General features: G+C 38.1%; 1 protein-coding gene across 1 annotated transcript in view; it reads left to right on the top strand.

Moving 5' to 3' along the window:
* LOC139731978 (nidogen-1-like) overlaps nucleotides 1–26,494 on the top strand; it is a 54,986-nt gene that overhangs the window by 14,955 nt on the left and 13,537 nt on the right. The window contains exons 4-12 of the mRNA XM_071642854.1: nucleotides 4,275–4,483; nucleotides 14,927–15,093; nucleotides 16,516–16,662; nucleotides 20,615–20,851; nucleotides 21,496–21,693; nucleotides 23,002–23,226; nucleotides 24,788–24,910; nucleotides 25,424–25,552; nucleotides 26,102–26,236. Of these exons, the coding sequence (XP_071498955.1) occupies nucleotides 4,275–4,483; nucleotides 14,927–15,093; nucleotides 16,516–16,662; nucleotides 20,615–20,851; nucleotides 21,496–21,693; nucleotides 23,002–23,226; nucleotides 24,788–24,910; nucleotides 25,424–25,552; nucleotides 26,102–26,236 (1,570 nt within the window). The remainder of the gene's footprint in view (nucleotides 1–4,274; nucleotides 4,484–14,926; nucleotides 15,094–16,515; nucleotides 16,663–20,614; nucleotides 20,852–21,495; nucleotides 21,694–23,001; nucleotides 23,227–24,787; nucleotides 24,911–25,423; nucleotides 25,553–26,101; nucleotides 26,237–26,494) is intronic.

Raw genomic sequence — 26,494 nt, 5'->3', positions numbered from 1 at the left:
CACTACACATTATGAAATGGCAGCTTTATAATGTCATTATCCATCCACTGTCACACTGTACACATGTATCAATGTTATTACACTTTGTAGGTGACACTGTAGCAATATTCATGTTCTATTGCAATGTCTACAAGAAAAATAATACATATATAGGCCGTGATATGCATGTAAAGACCCTATACCAGACTTACAGACTTGTGATCTTCCAAGCCTAGAAGCTTAGCCCTTCTGGATGCATTCCGATTGCGATCCTGTCCCAAGCTGTGAAATAATACAGTAAGTTGCAAAGGATTGTATGGAAAATGCAAAATAACTTACATCACACATTATATACCTACATGTGTGGCACTGCGCTTGCCTTCGTACATTCAAGCAAGGTAAATCATACTTTCCCTAAAGCCAGAGCTGCTTAAGATGCCTTAATAATGTACACTTCATATCACCTAAAAATGTAACAATATTTCAGCCTGTACGCTACCATACATCAACCCACATACTTATGAATGTAATACGTAAAGCACGTACACTGTATCTCAAAACACAAAAGACAGTCTTTTTATACCGACATCTCAAGGCATTATTTAAACTGGAACTGTCCACTCAGCAAAATTATCACTAATCTTCATCATTACTGATATCGAATCCAAACTCATAACTACTTTTAAATCTTCACCTGGAAGTCTTACTTAAGTTGCTCAACTGTATGAATCAAACTCTATCTTTACAGGAGTTGTAAATTACTTCTGAATGTATTACCACCATATAGATCAAGTTCTGAATACTGCTCTACACATCATATCAGCTCACGGCCAAATGATAACACAAAGTCAATGCGAGTCTACGGCGCTACAATTACTACAATAACTCTTTACACGTAAAGTACAATACGCAGTGCGTAGCTGTCAATCCTACGCTATATCAATATGCACCGTACATAACCTACACTAGCGTCACTTACGCTAGACCGTTCATGATATCCGGACACACAAAAAACATTTAAATTCTCTTTTATCAAGAACTGTGAACAACGTAATAATCGTAAACTTTCGCAGAACCATCAGATGCAAGACTTCCATTCGGGATTCTTTGATCATCGTGTGATAATCTTACACATTTGCTGCATTTTGGCTAGACTCATGAACGAGCAAACCGTCGGTTCGTGCGCCATCTTTCTAGCCCATTATGGAAGGCCAAAAAACACACTACTATATGTTGCGCGCGCGCATACATTTAACACACAATCACCGCTACATTTGATGCGCTAACACTAGCCTACGTATGTGAAGCCGAAATTGCAAAAACAATTCAGCGCGAACAGCACAGGTAAACTGAAAGAAAATATCCCCTTCCCGCATTTTGGCACTTTTGGATGTGTTTAAATCAAAGTGACAGATTTGGTGCGCACTTTTTGATGAAATGTTCAGAAAGTGTCGATCTCAAAAGTCTACTAAGTGGATAGAAGTTGGCCTAACGGGGGAGGGGCATTTTCCATTTTCAGAATTGAAATTAAACGATCTTGTGCACTTTTGGTGAAATATCTGGACAGTTTCTATTTAAAAAAAAATGCAAGAAATTTTTCCGCATCGTGGGGATTTTTTTTTTTGGGGGGGGGGGGGATGGGGAGGGTGGGGGCAAAGTGATGTGTTTGCATAGCTCCCATCCAATAGTTTTATTCCAGGATTGAGGCTATTTAATACGAGGAAACTGTGGCACTTTTAGAATCCAATTGACATTATCTCGCAAAAACATTTTGGTGGAATTAGGGAAATTATCAATCCACAAAAAGTACTACCACTGCGTCTATGGAACGTATGGAGGGGAACTAAGCGGGAAAATGATTAGGGACTAAATGAAATGAGGATATTATATTCCCACACGAGGAAACTTTCGCATTTTTTGAACAAAAATGACAGATCTATTGATGAAAGAATCATTCGGAGATATGTCAATCTTATGGGAAAGGACCAAAGGGGGAGGATGTGGAAGAGGGTATAAACCCATTATATTTTCAGAATTGAACTACAACAATGCCTTGCACAGTTTCGGTAAAATATTTGGACAGTTTTCCATCACAAAAAGCAAGAAAATCTCCGACATCCCGAAAATCATTGGGAGGGGCGTAATATCATGGCAACTGCCCCGCACCCCTACATATACGAGGAAGCTTTTTCATTACTCTAGAATAGAAAGGGAAATATCGTGAGAGGGGGAATTTCCCTTCAATACGAGGGAGATTTCGCATTTCAGAATTGACTGGTGCACACTTTGTGTGAAGATTGGGACAGTGTCGAATAAAAAAAAATCCACATCTTGGAAATTACTGGGGGGGGGGGGGGGGGGGCAAAATGATATGCTTCCCCCTCCATCGACGCTCTCCTGAAGGGGGTACCCTCCCCCTAAATGAGGGAACTTATGCATTTTTAGATTTGAAATTCAGCAATCAATTGAGCCCTTCAGGTAGCATATTAAAAAAAATCAATAGAAAAGTAGGAAAAGCAAAATATCCAGGGACAATGAAAATGCTTTAATAGTGCTGTCTGCACTTATAAGCTTGTTCTGCGTGGGAGGGGGATACCCCTCCCACGCTATGGAGATTTCGCATTTTCAGAAGTGAAATTCAGCAATCTGATGCACACTTTGGATGGGATATTTGGACAATTTTCTATAGAAAAAAAAACAAGCAATTTTCCCTGTAAAAAGATATAAGTTGGGGGTGCAGAAGCACCCCCAACTTTTATTTTTCACAGGGGTGCTATGCCCCCCTGCTCAAAAAGTCAGGGGTGCTGCAGCACCCCCAGCACCCCTGGCTCCCAGGGGCTTGCCTGTATGATGTGTACTGTAATACCCACTGTGTGACTGCATCATGGTAATTTTTTTAATGTGGTATCTTACAATGTAGGATCCAGACTACACAATGAGGGAGTACATGTAATTGCAAGAGAAAACAAATTATTGAGTGGGAGTTAATTTAGTTGAGGAAGCATACCTTTTGAATTTAAGTTGATAAACTTGCCATTCAAATGATAATTGCTATTATATCTTGGAAAGAATAGTAGAGTTTAGTATACATAGTAGTAGTAGTAGTAGTAGCAGCAGCATAAGTAGTAATGCTGGTAGTGTGCTAGTTCTTGAAATAGTGTTGTCATTATCACCTTTGATATAATTTCCAATAATACCAAGTTAAGTTATTATTAATGTATTAGTAGTAATAGTGGTATTACCAAATATATTATGAATATTAATGACAAGAGGAATTGAAGGATAATTGAATTATAAATTACAGAGGGAAGTCTTTGCTGTGATGTTCACTTTCAGTTATATCGTGATTCTAAATCAAACAACCAAAACACTTCTGTTGTCATATATCATATAGGACCTATAATACATTGTGATCTCAAAACTATTGTTTTAATAATTTGTGAAACATCACTTATTTCAGTAAGCAGCGAGTGCAAAGGTTCTGTCAATCATGTCATGATCTGTTACACTTCCACTCATGTGTAGAAGTGTGTGGTTTTATGACAGTACACCTTGTGTACATGTAATTTGATATTGGATCAAGCAGGTGAATATGATAAAGTGACATCATCCAGTGAAATCATCCAGTGGAGTTTATGGCTGGTAGCTTAAAAAGAAAAGAAAAAAAGATCAATAAGTTCTTGTCTTGGCATTATCGTTTTTAATATATTTATATGATAATCAAAGTTTTCAAATGATGACTTGCACTGGCATATTACCTTAGGTACAAGTAGGCCTTATCATTATTTTTTTTTTCATATTTTATGGCTCTCATTTGTGTGTTTTTGTTTTGTAAGTAATTTTATATCACTCCTTGCCCATGACATAGGCCTACTGTTTCCTATGTATGTCCTAGCTGCTTAATAACTATGGTGAACAATCTAATTGGCACTTAATCTAAGAAACATATCTAGTAATGTGTGATGGTGAATTGGGCAAGGATATCAATACTGTGAAATCCTGTTTGAACAGTGACTATAAGTCTGCATGCATTGTCAATTCTGTGCAATGCTACTTTAGTTAGTAAGGAGATATTCTGTCTAGCAAATTGTTAGATTAAAGTGGTGCAGCACAAAATAATAGAATTCTCACAATAATCACAGGCTATTTCAGACAAACATGAGAAATGATTTGCGACAGGTCTACTCAAAATCAGAAGGTCTGAAATTTGTTGGAAGTGAAAAGTGATGTCCTTTCTTTTAATACCAGCATCACTATGAAAAGTAAGTAATATTCTTTTCATAAACTGCCCACAGACAGTGACATTCCAGCTCATCCTTGTGGCAGATGCCACCCACTCATTTGCCTTCTTCCTCTACGATGACGACAACCGTTATCCCAGGCCCAACACCATCGAGGGTTTCATCGACGCCGGTTTCACTTCGGGCAGAGACCCCTCCCAGTGGGAGTTTGAGATGGTGTACAGCGATGGGTCCAAAGCTGCTGCCCTATTTGAAGCCATGAGGTGAGAATTTTTACTAACTGTTCAATGAATAGAGTTTTACAAATTAATTGTTTTTCTTTTGCATCTGGAGATTATGAGTATTAGTTAATTCATTGAAGTATTATATTATGATCATATTTTGTCATCTGTTGCCACAGCCACCCAGGAGAATTGCCAATTTGAATGTCCAGATAAAAAAAAACCCAGGTCAGACATTTTTTCTCTTGTTTGCCAGTGCATTAGACTATTTCAAAGCTACAGCACCTCAGGGTAAATACCTAAGTATTTATCGTATATTATGAGCTGTGTGCTTGGTATATTACCAAAAAAGGTTGTAACAGATCTTCTCTTTGATTGTGTTCCTGATTCTCCTGTTTGAGGATTGTAGTGTGTGCCTGAAGTCATACATTCCAGTCTGTAACTGTTGACATTGAAATGCTTCTTTCAACTTTATAGGGAAGCATTGATGAGGCTATAAAATGGCTCAGTAACTTTGTGATTATGAAGACTGTCTATGGTTCATAAAGCCATGAAGAGATGTGCATACCCGTAGTTAACTGGTTTCTGGTGGTGGGAATTGACATTCCATGGCTCAGATGAATGGCAGAAGTTGTTATTTATCAATTTGATGGTGTATGACCTTAGCCATTAGCCATCTTTGCCATCTACAAAACAAAATGATAGCAGTATTGTTGATTCAATTTGATATCAGTTCATCATCTCAGCTCTGCAGACATGAAATCGTCTAGTCAACAGACAGATTGAAATTCCACAGCAGGCAAGATGGTTAGATTTATTGTATACATGGGTAATAGCTTCTAAACAGCCACTGTATAGTTTGGTGTCACACAGAGAAGATCGTGTTGGACTTATATGTATGTGAGACAGGAAGGATTATCAATCAGCCTTGCATTTGTCAGATATGAGGCTTCCTGTATGTTGAATGCATGAGGTCATAATACATTGTGAGTCAAGCTTGCCTGACCTATAAAATGTTCAAATGAGGTCTGCTGGCCACCGCATGCTTTCGCACAGATGGCACCCTTTAAATCTTCGGCTCCTCGCTTGTCAATTTGAGGCCAACTTCTTGATTGCAGAGATATGTGCAGTGCAATGCCAGTGATGGATCCTAATGATAATTCAGCCTGTCGCACATCAACACTTATCCTTGGGTTGTTGCTTTGCATGCCTTACCATTTAGTTCTCATATCTGTTACCAGAGGTTGTCCTGTATCGCAACACATGTTGAAAAAGTCAGCAAAACATTTACCACCGCCTAGCAGGAAAGATGACACAAGACTTTGGCATGCCTTAGAATAGTCAGGTTCTGTGCCGCTGTGGGCATGGCAAATGTAGTTTGATAAATTCAGTGTTATATAATAAAAATTACTTTTTGCACAAATTTTGTCTTGGTGAAATTCCAACAATTCATTAAACACTGTTGTGCATGAATGAGAAAGAATTAAAACTTTGGTGCATTGTACCATCCCCGTACAGGAATCCAAGATTATGACAATTGTCGTATTCAAAGCTTCCAGCCATCTCAAAAGAGCTGTGTGACACCAATGTTGAAAAAAGTAGACCTTGTTTTAAATTTGTGATTTCTAATCTTTGAATTTTGCTTTCTATTCAAAACCATTTTATGTGAATAAATCAAGATGTATGGCTCTCCACCAGAGTGATAAATTTTCTGCTTGGAGGCAAGCTTGAAGAAAGAGGTTGCATTTATTGACTTTTACAGGGATATAAAGTTTATGTTGTAAAGTTATGAGACCAGTGCTTAATAAAAATCTTGGCCTGCATCCCCGCTGAGTTTGTGTGCTATTTCAGTAATAGAATTGAGTTTCTATTTTGAAAATTGTACAGTACTGGGTTCTGGAGGTCCATTACTACTATCAACTGTATTATCATACAGCATGATAGGAAGATCATTGTGGGGATAAATTTTGGCAACATTCATACCACTGAAATAAGATTAAAGTGAGGAACCTCTTTTCTAAAAGTTGAAACGAATCCAGACTTGGGTCCCTTCCTTTCAAAAATCTTTTGAAATTTTGTTTTGTGTTAGTGTGTAAATATAACATGAAGTAGAGCCAAAGAAATGATTGCATCGCCCAACAAAGTCCTTGAATCAAGGATAATTATGCCATCGGAAATATGCTGCAAAGTGGAATCTGTTGAGCCATCTTCACAAAAACTGATAGTGTGTCCCTATTGCTTCATTTTGTCATAATGTGTGGGGCAAAAAGTGGCCCCCAAATTGCTGAACTTTTCCTACTTGCTGTTGCAACATGGAGCGGTCTGCCAACAAACGTTGCCAAGTCCGCCCATTCAATCTTGCCATTTAGGGACCCGTGTCACGAAAGTTTTACTGGCATTCAAGTTTAGTTAGTTTAGTTTAGTTTATTTATTCATTTGTATTTCTTCAAACAATAAGCAATATAACAATAACATAACAATAACATTGACACTTTCTTTCAGGAATATATAGGAACAACAACAACTAACAATAAAATTTTGCAAATACATAAATATATAATTACATGTGTATGTGAAATGATAAGAAAGGGTAACAATATTTTGAGAAAGGCAAACGAGGAGACCTTAATGAAGCATAGCTTGTAAGACAAGGTCCCTCAGGAATAAAAGAGAGAAAAAAATACATGTATATATGTATATATATATATATATATGTATACATAGTGGAAGAAAAAAATAACAAAAAATACACAATCTCAAACGAAAACAGGGAATAGACAAGGGAGGCTATGTGCAATGGGGTGAAGGAAGATTATTTACATAAAACAAGGGTAGGAATGAAGGGAGGGGGTGGAAAGGAAAGATAAAGAGAGAGTTATGTGAGACGATAAAATACATACACAAACACACACACCCAACAAAAACAAAACAAAACAAAAATCAAAACAAAACAAAAAAACAAAACATAACATAACAAAACAAAACATGACAAGAAGACAACTGGGTTTCAATAATATTATACATCAATACTTTCTTTCTTTTTTAAAGGGAAGTCTGACATAAAAGTATATGCATCTGTAATGTAACATACAGGACTTACTTTCAGTTATTAACATTAACATTGTTTTAACAACATCACGAATCAACACAATAAGTATTCAAAAGATGAGACTTAAGCCTACGCTTGAAGGCTGATTTTCTTGAAGTATGTTTAATGCTTGCCTCAAGCGAATCCCAAAACCTGGATCCAGTAAGGATTTCATTTGTTTAACCCGTTGACGACGAGTCCCGAGTATACTCGGGCAGGTGTCAATGGGGAATGCATGTTGTAGCAAAATCAGTCCGTCCTCAACGGGTTAAGTGTGATGCATGCAGTAGAGCCTGGTAGTTATTGCAACTGAATTCTAAAGCAAACCAGCATAGTAGGACAACAAGCATTTTATACAATATACATGATTGTCAGTTCCACCTTTCTATTGATTATTTAATACTTAAAGGTCCTGTTTACCATTGGGAGCAGTGATTTAAAAGATGTTCAAGATATCACATTTGATGCATATATGTGTAGGTCTGTTGTATCACAAAACATCTTACCATATAAAATTTTTGCAATAAAGCCTGAAATAAAAGGAGATATCAGCATTTTTTGCAATAAACCATAACTTTAGACAGTTTAAGACTGGAATATTTGTTATTATAACTATTGTTCACATGTTATGTATTTAACAATATTTAACATCGACTATACGGATTCAGATTTTTTTACAGTGCTTCTTTCTATCCCTAACTCACATTTTAGAACTATTTTAAAGCACTACTGCTGGGTTTTTGTTTCATCTACAAATGGTAAATTATGCCTTTAACTTGCCCCTACATATCTTTCTAGAAAGCAAAGGCATTGAGCACTACCCAAGGTCATTAACTAAATGTGTATACTAGAAGGGGGAGATCAGTCCAAGTAAAACCTGAATAATAATAAAAACAAAAAAACATTGACCAGACTTTGTAAGATGATGATGGGATTAGAAGTCACGAAATGCAGGCTTTCTGCACAAATCTTCTCATTTGCAGTCGAGTGCTTTGGCAAATTGACACAGCAACTCTCGACACAGGACTTTGTTTACCCACTTCCTCTACTTATTGCCCAGTGACTGCAGGCATCTTGATGACGGCTTTTAAGATGGGCTAAGCAGGCAAGCAAAGAATGTCCATTACCGTGATATACAGGGAGAGAGGATAGCTTGTCCTTATGCTGACTCTATTATAGAGGTGACATAACTGAATGATAGAGATGCAACAGAGCAATGTCTGTTTCATAGCAGCAACAGGGATGTGTGCCTATATACTGTGATTGCTGTCTAATGGAAGTCATTATGTAGGTTTTCCATTGCCAGATCCCATTTCAAAATGAATGGATGGCAAATTTTCATCTCTATGGATCCAGTCTTGATTTTGAGTTGTTGTTGTTGTTGTGTTAGTCTCATACAATGTGCAATAAGAAACAGGGTTTCAAGGAGTTTTTTTTTAATTGTTTATGAAAAAAATGGAGGTGTGTTACATAGAATGTTCAGCGTCTATGTTCAGGAAAGGAATGACAGATGTCTGTCTGATGATTGGCGGATTGAAAGAGGGAGGGGAGATGCAAGTATGGAGGGGTTTAGTTGGGGATAGTTGTAAAGGTATATTGTAGGCACATATTGTTAGGAAAAGCAGTTAGGAAGAATTGCTTGAGTAATAGGTTGTTTGTTTTAGATGCAGTATACTTCCTTTTTTGTATTGGTGATTTTGCTGTAGCATTTTCATTTTACTTGTTTCAATGAAAAATGAATTGTGAGTTTCAGTTATTGCCTTGTTAGTTTTTGTTTTTTTCAAGTGTGGAAATGGGCATACTAAAAAGGGACTTTTTTGTTATGATGTACAGTAATACCAAATTGATTGTTGTTGGTTTTTTTTTTGTATAATTTGAATGGAAGTGAATAAATAGTAATGAAAAAAGGGGGAAATCTATCATGTAAGTTCACTACTGATTTATTTAAACCTCATTTTATTTAAACCAAATAATTGTACATATTTATCCACAATCAGATTGTAATGCAATGCATCAAGCAGATGTTTTCTGAGAAGTCCTGTTCCTGAAAATGGGGTAGTGGCATGATATAATTGTACATAATCTTTCCACAATCAAATTGTAATGTGTTCATGTGCATTATTTGAAGGCCACGGATTCCCTGGTATTGACTTTGCCAGTTTTTGGGCATACAGGCCTTGACTCAATAAAGTTTCAAGAGGTTTCAAATTTATGCTTTCATACTGCCCAACCCATGACCTTTTAACCAGGAGGTAATGGTTTAATTGTTATGGATATATCCTTGTGATGACAAGTATTTAGAAATTTGAAGGAAGTTTTCTTTTATGAAATACACAGCAGGTTTTTCAAGGCAATTAATGATTTTTGTTAGTGTATAGAATCAAAGTCCCCAGTCATTTTTGTTGAAAATATGAAAACTTGTATAGATCAGCTAGGTAGGAAAGGGGCAACTGTAATCACTAAGGGAAGGGGTGTCAAACTCAATGTTTGCCATGCAATTCTGCTGTGTTTACTTTACTTATAGAGTAGGTATATTTGACAAATAAAAGTAATACTGATTCAGAATTGCTGTTTAATAACATTTTTGGTTGAGAAATCTACTGAACTGGATGACAGGTTTAAAAAAGAAAGAACCTTTGTGATATGATTGTGGATCAGGTTTTATCCCTTACATTCTGTAGAATTATTGACAGTCAGTTTATATTATAACTTACTCTGAAGTTTGATATAAGGAGAATCCCCCATGCCGTTCTGTGTGCAAGTTGTGCCCCAGGGACATTACTCTGAAATTAGGGAATATTTGGGCTGGTTTTCATGGTGATATCCACTTTCATTTAAAGTATCATCTTTCTCCATAAGGACCATACTCTCCTCATGAACTACTTTCTTGGGTTTTATAGCACAAGGGTTGGGAGGTGGGTAGCCCTTGAAAGGGCGATACAGTTGAGCTGCATCTGAGGCTGCTCCTAGTTTTGGGCCGCATGCTTCCCCTTAGTAGGATCCCTTCAGACAAGTTTTCATTGCAATGTAGAGATTTTTCAGCTTTGGCTCTGGCTGCAAGAGGATATCAGTGATGATTGATGAAAGGTACCACTAGGGTCACAACAAGTGAGACGATGATAGGGCTAGAACAATCAAAGACAGTGAAGGTTTTGATAATACTAGCCTGACTTTCAGGCTTTTGGCACTTAAATTGCACACTAGTAGCAATTTTTATGCACTCTGGTTCATTTATTCATACCTTTTCTTGTGAGTCATGAGTTGAAAGGAGGAAATTATATCATTGATACTGGTCTAGTCAAGGTAAAGCCGCTATGAATATTGCAGGAAATGCACACATACATGCAGCAGTGCATACATGTACATGTAAATTGGGAGTCATCCCTCTCTTTGAATTCTAGCAAGTCTTGTGAATGTGATTACATTTGCATCAAATGGACTTCACAAGAATGATCTTGCTGATGGTACAGTGATGATGCCAATATAGAATCTTCATCATGGTGTGTATGAAACAAATAAAATGTCATTTTATCATTTTTTTAAATTTTTTTTTGAAGAGCTCAACTTCTGTGGCAATCTGTGTTAAAGTATTATCCATGATGTTTGTTGGAAATTGTTTAGATATTATGTGCAGCATAGTCACAAGTCAACAAGGTTAAGTCTTTCAAGGGACAAGTGGAATGGCATGTTAACTGAGATTTTGAGTATAATCACAAATTATAAATCTCCTTTATAGAGAGATTTCCCCCTTTAAGACCGTTTGGCCCCAGAGCAACAAGGGGTGGTACTTGTCAAGAGTAATATTCTGTCATTTGGTGAATGACACTTCCCATGTAAGTGCTGAAGTTCTGACGATGACAAATTAAAGCTGTGATATGGATGTGCAGACTCATTGCTCAAGTTGGAAACAAGAACCCTACAACAAGGAGCTCCTTGCTTACAGTAACTTGGGATGGACTGTCAATTCTGTGAACCCTGGTAGTGTTCTGCAAGCAATGTCAGTCTGCTTTGGTTTCTTTTGGGTGAAGAGTCAAAAGCCGTCAAAGTTTGACAGATGTTCAGATGAAATTCTAACTTCTTGTACCATCTTATTTTCATGTCGAAGTGGCATAATTGGTGTATGGGTTTTGGTGCTAAACTCTTTTTGAAATAATCATGAATACAAAAAGGAAAATCCTACGACTGACCTTCACCTTCATTTGTGAACTGTTCTTCATTCAGTCAGTCGATCCAGGTTGATGGTTGCTGCCAAGTATTATGTACAAACAGGTTCCTTGTAGGATGTGAACAATTATATGCCAGTTTATCAAGCCGAATGCCATCAGCTGATAGGCATAAATTGCTACCTCCAAGAGTAATATTTGTATTTATATGCAATGCAAGGGATGCACTAAAATTGAATCCAAAGACTGAGGGTGGTTGTACCTGTGTTAAGTGGAGAGTTTCTTTGTTCATTCAACTTACATGAAATCCTGCAAGACCACTTGGGATTGAAGGAGCCAGATAAAAGAAAAAGATGACTTACAGAAGAAAGAGGAGGAGAAGAAGAAGAATGAAAAATAAGAAGACCTTGTACACGGGGGTCTGTAGCTGAATAATCAAGCATTGAGTAGATGTAGGGAAGTTGCAGTCTTCTTGTAGCAACTAAATATGTTTCATTTCTCATTTCTTGTCAAGATTGCATGTCTCTTTCATCTGTTACTGGTGGTAGTATGGATTTGTAAGATTCTCCATCATTGGCTATCTCATTTTCATGTAAATCCAGGTCTGCTGCTCACAAAGTAGAATTGAAGCAGCGCAAATGTTTTTGAAGTGTCAGGCTCGTGAGAACCAAATTGTTTTTCAAATTTCTTCCCTTACTCTCTATTGTTTTTTGGGAGGAAACGGTAATGTGTCTAGACTATTTCCCCCATTACAAGTTAAAGCTCACCTACATCTCTGGCCACAACTTAGTGGTTGGTATATGTACATATCCTGTCTGCGGACACAAATAGGTACAAATCAACCATACTCACAAATTTTTTCCCAGGAGACACCCTGCGATCATGGAGTTCCTCTGTTTGATGCATTACATAATTAAATTGCAGAAAACATGTTGTGACTATAATTCAAAAGGCCTGCTCTTACATAGAAATAACCAGTTTTGTTTCTGGAATGGAGATATTCCAAAAGAGATCCCGAATACCAATATCTAGCTATAGATGAATAATCTCTTTGAGGGCAGCCTATCGTACACAGGTCATATACTAGCTGTTGTGGGTGTGTGCTTGATTGGTTCAGAAGCCAAGAAATATGCAGGTCATGTTTTACAGGGCCTCAGTGTACGGTATCTTGGCAAAGTACTTGCCTTCAAACAGGCTTTGAATGGGGGACAAATAGATTGCCCCTCATATAAACTTATTTCGTTTTGGTGCATTGAGTTTTGTATTTACTGAATTTCTAACCCTGCTACCAACAATTCAATTATCGAAGGTCAGGTTTGAGAGTTATACATACATTGGGTCCTGTCATCAGATTTTGTTGTTGTTGTTGAAAGAACACTTGGGATTTTGTGCCAGTTAATCTTTCCAGAAACTATTCTGAGGGCACTACTATTGAATTATTACAAGGAAGGGCTGGTATGTACAATCTACTGTATATCTCCTGTTTTGTAATGTGACATAACAAAATGTAGGTCACCCAGTTTCTCTTACACATTACAAGTGAGACACATATTCTGGGAGTTGCTATTGGGTTGGCTTGTGTGAATCATGCTTGTATGTATGTGTGTATGTGTTTGTGTGTGTTGTGTGTGTTATGCTGTTCAGCATGTGTGTCCCTCTATATGTTGTGAACTTCATGGTTGACAGACCAATGGGTAAAAACCTAGGGTTCAAGTAAACATACAGGTGATTGTGTTTACATTGATCAGACTGTGTATACATACAAAAAAAAAGAAAGAATAGAATACATACCTCATATTATGTTCTGCACTTAATGTCACCTATCCAAGGAACTCACTTGTAGCAATTCAAGGGCAGATAAAAAAGATAAATAATACCTTTCATTTTGTCTGCGCAGATCACATCAAAAAGTTGAAATGTTTATATGAGACATCCCCCTCAAGAAAAAAAAAAAGACAGGAAAAAAAGATAGAAGATTTAAAGATAAGAATATCCTCCTCAGACCAACAATGAAATAAAACTACTTGTTGTTGAGTAGATATTGATGCAGTCACTGTTAAAAGACAGATATGAGCAAAATAATCTTACATAGTACTATAAGAAAGACCTTCGTAGTAACAAAGATGTGATGCAAAATTAAGTCATCAACAACTGGAAGTAAGAGCCGAAGACAGCATGATACCTTTCAATTTTGTCTCATTTTCCCACACAATTATCTGTGTACGTGGAGACAACATGAGTACCTAGAAACCCTTTATGGTTAACATGCACATGGTTTGTCAATTTCAATAAAATTATGCAACCAGAATCCTTTAACACTCTTCAGAAATCACAAGCTGTGGAAAGGATAGGTACGAACGTAAGCCTTGGAATCCCAATGCCTGCAACAACTCAAATCATATCCCCAAAAGAGATGTGAAGCAGATGGCAATGTTTCACTGTATTGCTAGTCTCTGTATACCTGTTATCAGGGTAGTCCCCCCCCCCCCCCCCCCCCCCCAAAAAAAAAAAAAAAAAAAAAAAAAAAAGGGGGGGGGGAGAAAAAAGAAAGAAAGAACCAAATCACCCCAAATATCAACCATCCACAACAAAAGTGCTGGTCATCTTTACCGATGCATGCAAATAAGCTTTTCAGAGTAGACTTCAATTCGTTGGCAGATGCATTATAATTCTGTCATTAACAAAGCCCTCTAGCCTTGCCTGATTTTAGCACCAAACATCCAATGACATCAGCATTCAGCCTAGAAGGCATATGATCCATCAAATCAATTCACAGGCATTTTTGCAGATACAATGTGCCATACGCTTCACTATATGTAGTTCTTTTCTGTTGTTTCTATGCAATCAAGAGAGTAATTATGCAGTATCTTTTGAAAGCAAGAGGAGGTTTTATGCAACATTGGCAACTGTGAAATTCTGTCCTGGTAATCTTGGAGGATCTATCAGTGATCATGAGAAACATTAATTTCACACTTTATATTTCACATGATGCATGTAAAGTTATGTAATAGTGTACTTTGGCAAGTTTAAAAGTGAGCTGGAACATATGCTGTGATTGTGAAGCTCTTTAAAGAATATTGTGTTCAAAGCCTATTTCTAATGTAGTGAATTGGTTACTTACAATTGTACAAACCACTATTGGATTGCTGCAAGTCCAGCTTTGCTGATGAGTCACCAAACCAATATATGCATTTGCGGTGTTTTTGCTTATTTGTTTGTTCATTTTGACTACAGAGACTCCAATGTGGGCCGAAATGGGATGTGGGCCTACCAGATTGATGGACGCCTGGACGGAAACATCTACCCCGCTGTGCCCATGGTTCAGCCAGTGCAAGAGGAGCGTCCACAGGCTGATTCACCACCTGAAGCAGGATTTGATCTGCAGCTGGATGCGGCTAACAGTTGAGTGGCCTGTCCATTGATTGAAGGCCTTGCCTGACTTTTGTCCTTGTGTGTCATGGCAAGATTATTAGGTTGTTCTAGTGGTTTTGTGTTGCTGTTACCTTTTATTTTTTTGTCAGATGGATTGTACTATTTTCTTTCTGAGTATATACAGAAGTATTGCACAGCATATATCATGCCCATAATTATAAAAAGAAAGAAAGAAGAAATTACGAATTAAAGAAACACGTGTAGCATTTGATATTCTAGTACTTGTATGAGAAACACATATAGGCCTAATAGTCCATTTGCCTACTAATACATCCTGTCTTCAAATAGTACAATTCACATTTTATTTGTTTTTATCTGTTCTATACTGTTGTTATTCAGACTTAGTGAAGGTATTATTGCCATTGAAGTATACTTGTTTGTTGAAAAAATCTTATCCAAGCCCTTGCCCACACCACAAACCTTTCTCTTAAACCTTTCATTTGGCCAATGGGTGTTGTCAGGATGATGTCATGCTTGGACAGGCATGAATATTCAAGGTGTAATACAGAGCATGAATAGAGATCTACTTGGATCTATTTGAAAACTTGAATTAGTTGTAGACATGTGAGGTTTATAGCAATGGATACAAGTGTTTTCTTGGCTCTGGCATTAAAGTGTGGAACCACTGGACCCAGTGCTGAAAGAATGAAAGAAAGAAAGAAAGAAAGAAAGAAAGAAGAGAAAGAAAGAAAGAAAGAAAGAAAGAAAGAAAGAAAGAAAGAAAGAAAGAAAGAAAGAAAGAAAGAAAGAAAGAAAGAAAGAAAGAAAGAAAGAAAGAAAGAAAGAAAGAAAGAAAGAAAGAAAGAAAGAAAGAAAGAAAGAAAGAAAGAAAGAAAGAAAAAAAAGGATCATTCCCGCTTGCTGCCAAATATGAAGATTTATCTTATGGTGTCTTCTTTAGATTATTTGCTGCATTGGACGTAGGGCAACAGTCCAAGATTTTTAACTCATTTTGACAAAAATGACATCATGGAGATCCAAAATCGGGGGTACATTCTTGACAGATCTGTTCAAGTTTCATAGGGACTGTAGGTGAAGACATGCTAGATTGATATGCAGCCAAAAATGTAATGCCTTTGATCAAGTTGGTATTCTACTTGTTAGGTATGATGTACAGGTTGTATTGAAATCAGATGTGAGTACATTATTCAATACCACTCACTAAATATAAGGAAAAATCCAGAGGGGGGGGGGGGGGGGGGTGGGAGCAGTTGATGGTTCAAGCAAGTTAAAGCTTTGTCATAATAGTGTGACTTCATTACTTCAGCACCTCTCATTTGTTTTTGTTTCTTATGTACATAAAAAAGTGATACTTTACCAAGTATTGCTTCTTTTTTTAAGAATGCTCATATATGTGTATGTTGTTGGTTTTTTTTTCCTTTGCTATATAGCATTTGATGTTGAAGTTCTGGCCTTTGAAGATCAGTGTACCAAGTATACATGCAGTGTCAATGCCAGGTGTGTGACGTACCCAACTGGCCACTGCTGTTCGTGTAACGAGGGCTTCATTGGAAATGGCCTCTATTGTGACCCCGTCAGTAAGTAGATTCCACTAAGAAAGTTCATATGCAAGATTTCACCAATGATATTTTATTAATTGCAAGTCTGAAACCAAGAAAACAAGACACAACTTAATAGCTGTACATCACCCAAATAGCATGATTACTTTGAAATATACATGGCTTTTAGTTTTCATCCGTTGATGATGAAACGGGTCCTAGTCTGGAATTCAGGAAATTAAATGAAAAAAAAAAAAGTTTGTTTGTTTTTTCATATACTGTGACCCTGTCAGTAAGTACATTCCTCTTAGAAAGTTCATAGCAAGATTTCACCAATGATATTTCATTAATTGCAAGTCTGGAACCAAGAAAACTAGATGCAATGTAAAAGCTGTACATTACCCAATCAGCATGATTACTTTGAAATGCATGTATGTGGCTTTTAGTTTTCATACCATGATGACTGAAGGGGTCCTAGTCTGGAATTTAGGAAATGGAAGAAAAAACAGATTGCTTGTTTTTTCCTTTTACTCTGCAAAAAATGGCAACCATGAGTCATTCTTCCCCTGGAGTATGGATGGTGTGGCCGTGTTTTTGTGTACATATGTGTGAGTGAGTGTGTGGGTGTTTGTTTGTGTGGGTGGAGAAGTTGTGACGGCTGCTGTCAAAACCACACATGGTATGCTCCTTTCCCATGGTGGGGGAGAGAGAATGGAAACTCCTGAGGCGGGCAGTAGGCAGTCACCCCCCCCCCCCCCCCTTTGGTTTCTCATGTCTGCGTCTGTGTCTGCTTCTGTGTTCATAACTCCCAATAGATTTCTTCCCCTCCCTCATCTTCCCACTTTTGGGCACAGAGTATCAACACTCCTGAAAACTTTCAGTGCGAGTTCAAAGTTCAAAGGTCATGTTAAAGTGAAACTTCACTCCTTGTTAAACAGGGTTTTTTAACACAAAGATATAAAGTCATAATATTGACAGCATGGCAGTTTCAGTAAAATAAGCCATAATTTATAAATGATGTGAAATTGTAGAAACTCTCTTTTTGAATAAATTCTGATGCATTGAGTGTGGGAGCAATTGTACAGGAAGGTATTTCCATTGAAACAGGACAAGATATGATGGGTGTAAAATGTTATGTTTCAAACACTTTCATGAAATAGTCATATTAGACATAATCAAAAATCTGCAGATTTGATAGGGCCCTGATTTTGTCACATCACAAATTTCCTTTGAAACTGAACACACATGATTTTTTTTTTTTTCCTTCTCTTTGAAATTTTATAATGCATGTGAATGAATGAGAGGCAGAATAATTAGACCACAAGGTAAGAACCTGATGTTGGTGTAATTTTTATATGGAAAATATGCTTATGACATATATTAAAGTATATTATATGACCTATATAGATATCAATGTGTGATTGGTCAAAATGCAGTCACATGACCATTGTCACAAGGATGAGAAGCGTTATATTTTCATAACATGACGTAAATTACGTACAACCATGGAATATAACAGCGACAACGTTAAACAAATGCGTTATATCAGGAGGGGTGACGTCATCAAAAACCAATTGTTATGATGCGCGCAACATACACAGAGACGCTTTGCACACACACGAATGCAATCGCCGTGACCACAGTACACAGCAGCACACTACTGTATTAAAAGCGTTAGCGGTAGTAACACTTCCTGCACAGCATACACGCGCTACAAGCGAGAATTGCGAAATTACAACAGATTTGTTTTTGTCAAACTGTTAGCAGTGTTGTAACTGGTATGGCAGCTTGAGAGAGAAACAAACTGGTGAATGTGTTGGAAGCTATAGAGCCTACTACTCCCGTTAATGTTAGACAGTCGTGACAGGGCCAGAAGGGAGTAGATGGCAAAGGCTTTCCCATTCCGTATTACCACCGCCTGAACTGAGTAAGTTTCTGTGACACCGGTAGTTCTATGCTAGCGCTGGACCTGGACCAGGGCCAGGTCCGTAGTCTACAGTTCATGTACCAGTGACTGCAGACAGAAGAGATTAGGCCCTACATTGTTAGAAAGTTCACATTCTCATACATCACCACAAACACTTACCTCAACAAGCTTGCTTTAGACCAACAGCGGCAGTTACGGTAGTCTTCTACAATTTTTTTAAAAATAATTTTACAACTGTCATTACAAAATCTAGCTCTAACGTTACCGCTACGTAAATAGGCCCTCACTACACAGGCCTACGTAATCTATGATTGAATAGCGACTGTTCTAGGAATGCTCCTGCACGGCTATATGCCACGGAAGAACGAATTACCGATAGTAGGGCCGACGCGAAAGCCATCATAGTTATGGCTCGGTTTGGCTCGATTGCATACCACTAACAGTGCTGAGCGTTGTAACGCGCGTTCATGAATTTGACTGTGGGTTTGAAAACAGAGAAGTCGTGTTGCGTTATACAGCAGATTATTTCTTGTACTGGAGGTCATATAATATAACAGATATTGACTTCTTTCCTTCGGTAGGAATATAACATTTCATTTCCCTTGGGAAGTTATATTTTTGTCTCGAAATACTATATTTTTCCTCAGCGCTACGCGCTTCGGAAAAATATAATAATCCTCGACAAAAATATAACTTCCCGCGAGGATCTCAAATGTTATATTCCACCTCTGATAAGTCAATATCTGTATAATATTGCATGTGACAGGATATATTTCATCTGAACTACAACAGCAGAAGAGATAATGTTGGTTACTCTATAGGGGGGGGGGGGGGGGGGAGAGGGGATGTTCATCAAATCATACTACAAACCCTTTGACCATAACCATTCATGTCATATGCATGCTGAAACATGCACACATTCTCCCACTCATACACACATGTACATTAAGATATGAATGCTCAAGCACATTGTCTGTACTGCTGAGGGCACTAGTACTCATATATTTCATGGATAGTTTCTCCTCAGTCAGAAAGTTGTTTATTTAAAGAAAAACAAAAGAAAAACAAACATACAGGTTTCTCCCAACATACACAATTGAGTCAGTTACATGTATCTTTCTCCTCTACCAATTGCAGTGTCATTCACCATACAACGTATACTTGATATTACAACAGATGTTCCTTTTCAGTATTCTATAGTAATGTCACATTTGTATCATCTTGCATAATGTATACGTAGGTCTTCATACGACCAGTTTGGATTTCCGTCTACCTATCAAAGAGGATTTGACAATGATGACACACACTCTCCGTAAACCCAAACTCAATTATACTCCTAACTCAGAAAGGATTAACTGCAAGAGATCCTCTATTTAAGTTGTGATGAGCAGAGTATTATGCAGCCTACCAAGTGTTTGAGGTGTTTTGAATGGGTATTGTGATGACTCATCGGAATACTGTGAATGACCACGCTGCCAGAACAACAATAACAACAAAACAGACAAAGAAAAAAAAAGCTTTGCCTTCTTTGCTTATCTTGTGATATACAGTACCAGTGTTTCAGATGTTTTTGCTGGAACCTTCAAAATGAACACATTTTATGTTGTCCAGGGGAATCATGTCTTGAAGAACCTGTTATGAGTTGCTGCAAGGGGGGGGGGGGGGGGGGGGTATGTGGACATTTGATAAGCTGAGATCATATATTCTCTCAAGTTTTTCATCAATGGAGGAAATTACTTTTGAGCTCTGCCCTAAGAGCTTGACACTATTTTATGTCCTTTAAAAAACAACTATATTGCAACAAATTGCCAAATTACCCTTTATCAACATGAATATGCACCAATTATTCAGTGTTTAAATTGGCCTCCATCGATGTAAGCACCAATTATTAAGTCACTGAATAATCGGTGCTTATTTACAATGATAAATGGCAATATGTCATTGAAGCATTGAATAATCAGTGCGTATTAACATCAGTGAAGGGCAATTTGTCAATCGGTTGCGGAGAAATAACTTGACACAAGAATTCATTAATGTGAACAATTCATATGTCTGTCTGTTTAGATGAAAACCGCAGGTTGAACGCACGCGTGAACGGAACCGTCAATGGCATCGACCTGGGCAATGACTTGTACCTGCACACTTTTGTTATGGCCGAGGGTGGACGCACATTCACTGCCATCAGCCCCGTGCCCCAGGCTGTGGCCTACTCCATGCAGCTGCTCCTGCCCATCGGAGAGCTGATGGGTTGGCTCTTTGCTGAGCCTGCCTCCAAAGGCATCAACGGCTTCATGCAGACTGGTGAGTGAACCTAAGATGTTATTGCTTGGGGTTAAGGCTGGCCACTGAAAGTCAAAAACACAGCAGTTGTCAGTTCTGTGTTTGAAATTATCAAAATGATATCAGTAGAGATGATGATAATGGTGATTTTTATTTCAGGGACAATGATGAAACCATGCATAATTATTATGAGTTTTGCCATTATATGGTTAATTTCATCAATATCAGTAGCAGCATTTATTGAAGTCTGCTTGTCTGAGCAGTTCAGTCTGTGAAAATTTATGCATAATTTTGTACAAGCTTGATTTGTCTTGTTGGACTTTATTGGCATATTGGATGGTAAATATATCTCAGTTTTAACTTTCTTTATCTTTGCTATACCTTTGAAAGTCTTCCTTCTGTAATAAAAGAAGACATTCTGATTTTTTTTTTAAGTGTATGGATACTATTGGATGGAAAGCCAGCGCAGCCACCAAGGTTCTCATCATAATGGTTGAAAGAAGAGAGAAGACAATCTGTTCTGAACACTAAAGTAAACTGCGGACGTGTCAGTCTCCCCCCCCCCCCCCCCCCCCAGTGTTCACACATTGACCATGTCCGAGACAGATATGAGGGGTTTTTGTTGACAACTAGCTACCCCTGAAAGCTTGTTTCTTCTCTAACAGGTGCCAATCTGGAGTACTCGGCCAATGTCGTGTTCCGCAGCGGAGAGAGAGTGAGCATCAGGCAGATCTTGCGAGGACTGGACAACGAGGGAGGGAACCTGGGCTTAGTCACCATCGAGGGGACCCTTCCAGTCATCCCGCAGGGACTGACAATCACTGTGGAGAGCCAATCTGTTGTCTACACCAAGAACAGACCGGGTAAGTTTGGTTATGTTCTCCTTCTCCCAGGATACCTACACTAACTTTTTTTTTTCCTCTGGTGGTCTGTTCAGGCTAATGGTATCTTTGAATTTCAAATTTTGGTGGCCTGAAAAGAAAAATGTATTGGCCCAAAATATGTAGACACATAACATTTCAATTTGAATCCTAGTTGCCCGATTGGGCCGCCAAAAGATAACCTTTTTTTGAAGTTTGGTGGCTTGACATTAATTTGTGGTGGCCCGGGGCCACCAAGCCACTGCTTCTGTTAAGCCCTGCTTCTCCTATCCACAATTCTTCCAAAGAGTCATCTTTGATCATTCACAATTTTAGAAACAGATCACAGTGCTGCATAAACGTGTATGAGTATGTTATTTGTTTGCATACTGCCACAGTTTAGCGTTGTTGGAATCACAGAAGTCTGAAAATAATCGTCCAACACAATACATGGAGAGGCAGTCGATGAAATCAAATCAAAGTTGGCAGGAGTTGCTATGTCAGGCCACGTAATCATCGTGACGTTGCAGTTAGTCTGGCGGTTGTGAATATGAAGAGTCAACATCCTGGTGTGCAATCAACTGTTAGATGATACAAGAACAAGCTAGATCGTATGATAAAATAGTGTGATATGCAGTGTTGATAGGCCAGACTTGTCAATGTTTGGGAATAGAAGAGATCACACAAAAGATATATTTGATGAAAGTGTATGTATGGCATTTAGGGAGAAATCATGATAGTTGCGCCTAATGATATTTTGTTCATGGTTGCCTCGAAGTTCCTGGGGCAGAAGTCAAGCTGAATCAATAACACATTTCTTGTTCACTGACCACTACCAGCTAAGTGAATGATATTCACTACTCTCACATAAAAACAAGATATGCCATAAGCAAATGGCTTGAGATATATAAAAGGATGAGGCATATGAAATGTGGTATATAGATACTGACTATTGAGGGACAAATATCTTCTCTCAAGTAGCTTTTCAAGCTCAAAGACCAAACAGGCTGTATGTTCCTGATAACAAAAAGCCATATGACTCATTTGTCCATAACCGCTTTCTGGTAGAATTGTACATTACGTTTTTTTTTTTTTTTTTTTCATCATCATGGTTTCATTCATTTTCATGTATATGTGTGTGTAATGATTTTGGTATTTCATAATTCATTTTTCCTGCTGCGCGCCTTGAGCACATTAGTCGTGTGGAATCGGCGCATTATAAGTACCCTGTATTATTATATATTATATGGAATAGTCAAAGTACTTTGTGAACATGGGAAAAACTTTTTGCCCCACTGTTCACCATTGCAGGATACGTGTACTCCGAAGAGCGGCGTATGCTCCAGGCCGGCAGCGACTCGGTGGAGTTCACCGTGGAGCAGACCATCACCTTCCAGGAGTGCGAGGCCGACGACATCAACACGGATGCGTCGCTGACGGCGATGAGGATGAACACCAGCTACGCCTACTCCATGTTCGAAACTGACGAAGAGATCCTGCGGTACGCCATGATCACTGCTGTCGGTCCCGATGCAGGTACCTTTACCCTCTCGATACGTAGATGTAACAGAGTGCCATCAAATTTGCCCCATAACTCGCAAGGACTGACTTAATCTGGACTCGACTGAACATAGGTTTTTGTTTTTTGGGGGGTGAGTGGGGGAGGGAGGACTTTAAACTTTGAAATCTTACCAGAAAAAAGGTAAAAACTACCACACAACATTTGGTAGTAGTCTATACCGTACAGTCATCTCTCCGGGATGCTTGGACAGCATTGATAAATGTGTTTTGAGATGCATGGTCATGTTCTGGCTGTGGATTTTTTTGTCTTTGTTTTTGTTTTGATAATAAGGAAAACTCAAAAACCTTTATTCATAAAAGAACGGGTAGTATGTGTACAACATATTCTGTTCTACATCCTTTGCAGTTGTTAAGTTTGGAGATGCTACTTTGTCGTGCAATAAATATTGGTTTGATAGATGGCCTGTCTCTGAATACCTACATCTGATTTGCTATGATGAATTTGATGCTGGTCTGCGCTATTATCTGTGTAAAGATTTGCAAAAGAGTATATCATGATATATCTCTTACAACATGGTTATGATTTATCACATGACGTTGATATATATATTTTTTTCTGTTGCATCATTTTATGTTTTGATTAGATGATCAGTCAAGAATGTGCAATTTGTTTGGGGGTTTTAGTGTTTGTTTGTTTTTCTTTTTGGCATTTTTTTTTAAAGAAGAAGAAGAAGAAGGCAATGCTTTGGTGGAAAGTTAGATTGAAGTCTCTTGTCATCACTGATGTAATAAGATCATCAATGGCTAGCTAGTTCCACATCATGGAATATCTATAAGCTCCATTCTCCCATTGATTGAAGTGATAGTGTCTGTGCCTTTCTGATGTGAGGAGTATCAGCTATCGACTGGCAAATGAAGCCATCCATTACTAGTACATGCAAGTCAGTGGTTCTGGTCATTAGGGTCAATCGACACGAAGGACATAATGCAGGCGTATTGATAAAGGGATTAGGGTGCGAGTGGTGTGACTAATCGCACTGCAACAATCACAATGCGACCACTGAGTTCAACAGACTGAATCATCCTGCTTCACTTCTTCTTTGACTGGGTATGGCTGAAGCTTGTTAAAAGGGTCATCACAGAGGTCTTTTTTTACCTAAGCAATTAAAAAAAAACAGAAAAACATAACAATGAAACATATATAGATCACCCAACAATGGCGACAGTGGATTTATGATTGTAACTCGAATTTGAAAGCTCAGACAGGCTCAAATATCAGAGAAAAGAGCAGTTTGTGTGTGTTACAAGTCCTTAAAAATCCTTTTATTATTTCCTCCAATAGAAGGGATAGATTCTTTTGCAATGGACACAGTTTTGTGCATGATTTCTCTTGCATTAACTGAGTGGCACTTTGAGACCATACGAGTGATTGATCTTTGTGTATTTTTTTTCTCTGTCAAAGATCTTTTAGATGGGCCTGGATTTCTGAGTGTTGTCATCTCAGCATGTTTAATATCTCTCCAAACAAACCTGCACCCCTGCTATTCACTGTTTTCATTCTCTCTTTGCTGCTCAGGAGTTCCTACCAATCCTTGTCAGAACAACAATTGTGATGTCAACGCCAGATGCCTGGCCCAGGGAACCAGCTTTGAATGTCAGTGTAATCCGGGATACACTGGAGATGGATTTCTGTGTGCCGGTGAGATGACATAGCTCTCTTCCTCTCTTCCTTTCCATTTTCTCTTCCTTAAGAACATTTTGTGTGACATATCAATCCACTCCCTCTCCATTGCTCTTTCTCTTTTTTTCCCCCGAGTTTTCCTTCTAAAGGAATTTTGTTTGACCGATCAGTTGTCTCACCGACTAGTTGGTATAAGATGTAGACCAAACTTGGTTACATTATAGAGAAGTTTGTGTGTCTTTTTGCCAACAATCACCTGCTCCCTTAAACAGTTATAAATTTCATCCCAATGCCAATATTGCATTATGAGCCATCTGCAGATTGATATTTAGAAATGTATATATATAAAATGAAATAATTGGGGAGCTTACTAACATATTATGCGTGATCCTCAGTCAGGAGGAAAAAAAAATTCAAAACACCTTCTCTGCGGTAACCACTTTTTGTGATATGTACATATAGTAGTGTATGTGGTGCATATTCACAAGAATCACTTCAGTTAAGCCTGACTGTTGTTTTTGCACACCATAGAGCAACAGACCAATCCTTGCGAGAACCACAACTGTGATGCCAACGCTGACTGTTACCCAACCTCAAATGATGGTTACACTTGCCAGTGTCGCCCAGACTTTACTGGAGATGGATTTTCCTGTCAGCGAGGTATTTTTTTTTTCTTGCACTCTTTCTTCTTTTTTTTTTTATCTACTGGATCATTGAAAATTATGGCTTGGCTGATTTGAAATTGCACTGCCATGCTGTCTCAATACTTTCTTCTTGCTTTCTCGGACATCATCAGTTGGAATAATATATAGACCATACTTGGTCACATCCCTTGAGAAGTTTGTATGTCTTATTGCAAACAAAACATGTGTGCAATATCACACAAATAAATGTACCGGCATATATTTAGTCAATTTATGTGTAGATTTATATCTGTTGATAGATAGATAGATAGATAGATAGATAGATAGATAGATAGATAGATAGATAGATAGATAGATTCATTTACATCCATATAGATATATGCACAATGGTGTTCTTTGATAAAAACAAAAGCTGCCTGAAAACATCATTGCTGTCATTCGTTGATGTACTTGTCGTCCTATCGGTAGGTAAAACTTTCCATCTTATCCCATTTAATTCTTGTAATGTGGCCTCATTTCTCTTCTTCTCTCCTTTTTTTAATGATAAAAAACAACACCAAAACAGATACTATCAACAATGGAGGAAACCCATGTGACACCAATGATTGTCACCGGTATGCCTACTGCTACCCCGTCCAAGACAGCTTCTACTGCGAGTGTGCCCCAGGCTTCAGCGGGGATGGGCGCATCTGCGAGAGAGGTAGAAGTGACAAGACTGATTCGCTTGATTTGCTAGATCATCATTGTTGTACAGTCCAACCTCTGTTAAATCTGGCTATGTCAGGATTGACGCCCATCCTGATAAGCAATTCAGCTGGATATGGGAGAAACAATGTTAATGTGTATCAGTACAAGTAGGATGCCGACCCAGTGGTAGCTACTTAGGTAGTGTGCAGCGCAGCAGAAGTGAAATTTGTGCTAACCTACTTAAAAATCATAGTCATAAAATTGAAACATT

Source organism: Diadema antillarum, unplaced genomic scaffold, assembly GCF_040938485.1.
Source record: "Diadema antillarum isolate AM-2024a unplaced genomic scaffold, OU_Dant_1.0 scf00000023, whole genome shotgun sequence".
In the NCBI taxonomy this organism is placed as follows: Eukaryota; Metazoa; Echinodermata; class Echinoidea; order Diadematoida; family Diadematidae; genus Diadema; species Diadema antillarum.
This window is presented reverse-complemented; position numbering and strand designations above follow the sequence as displayed.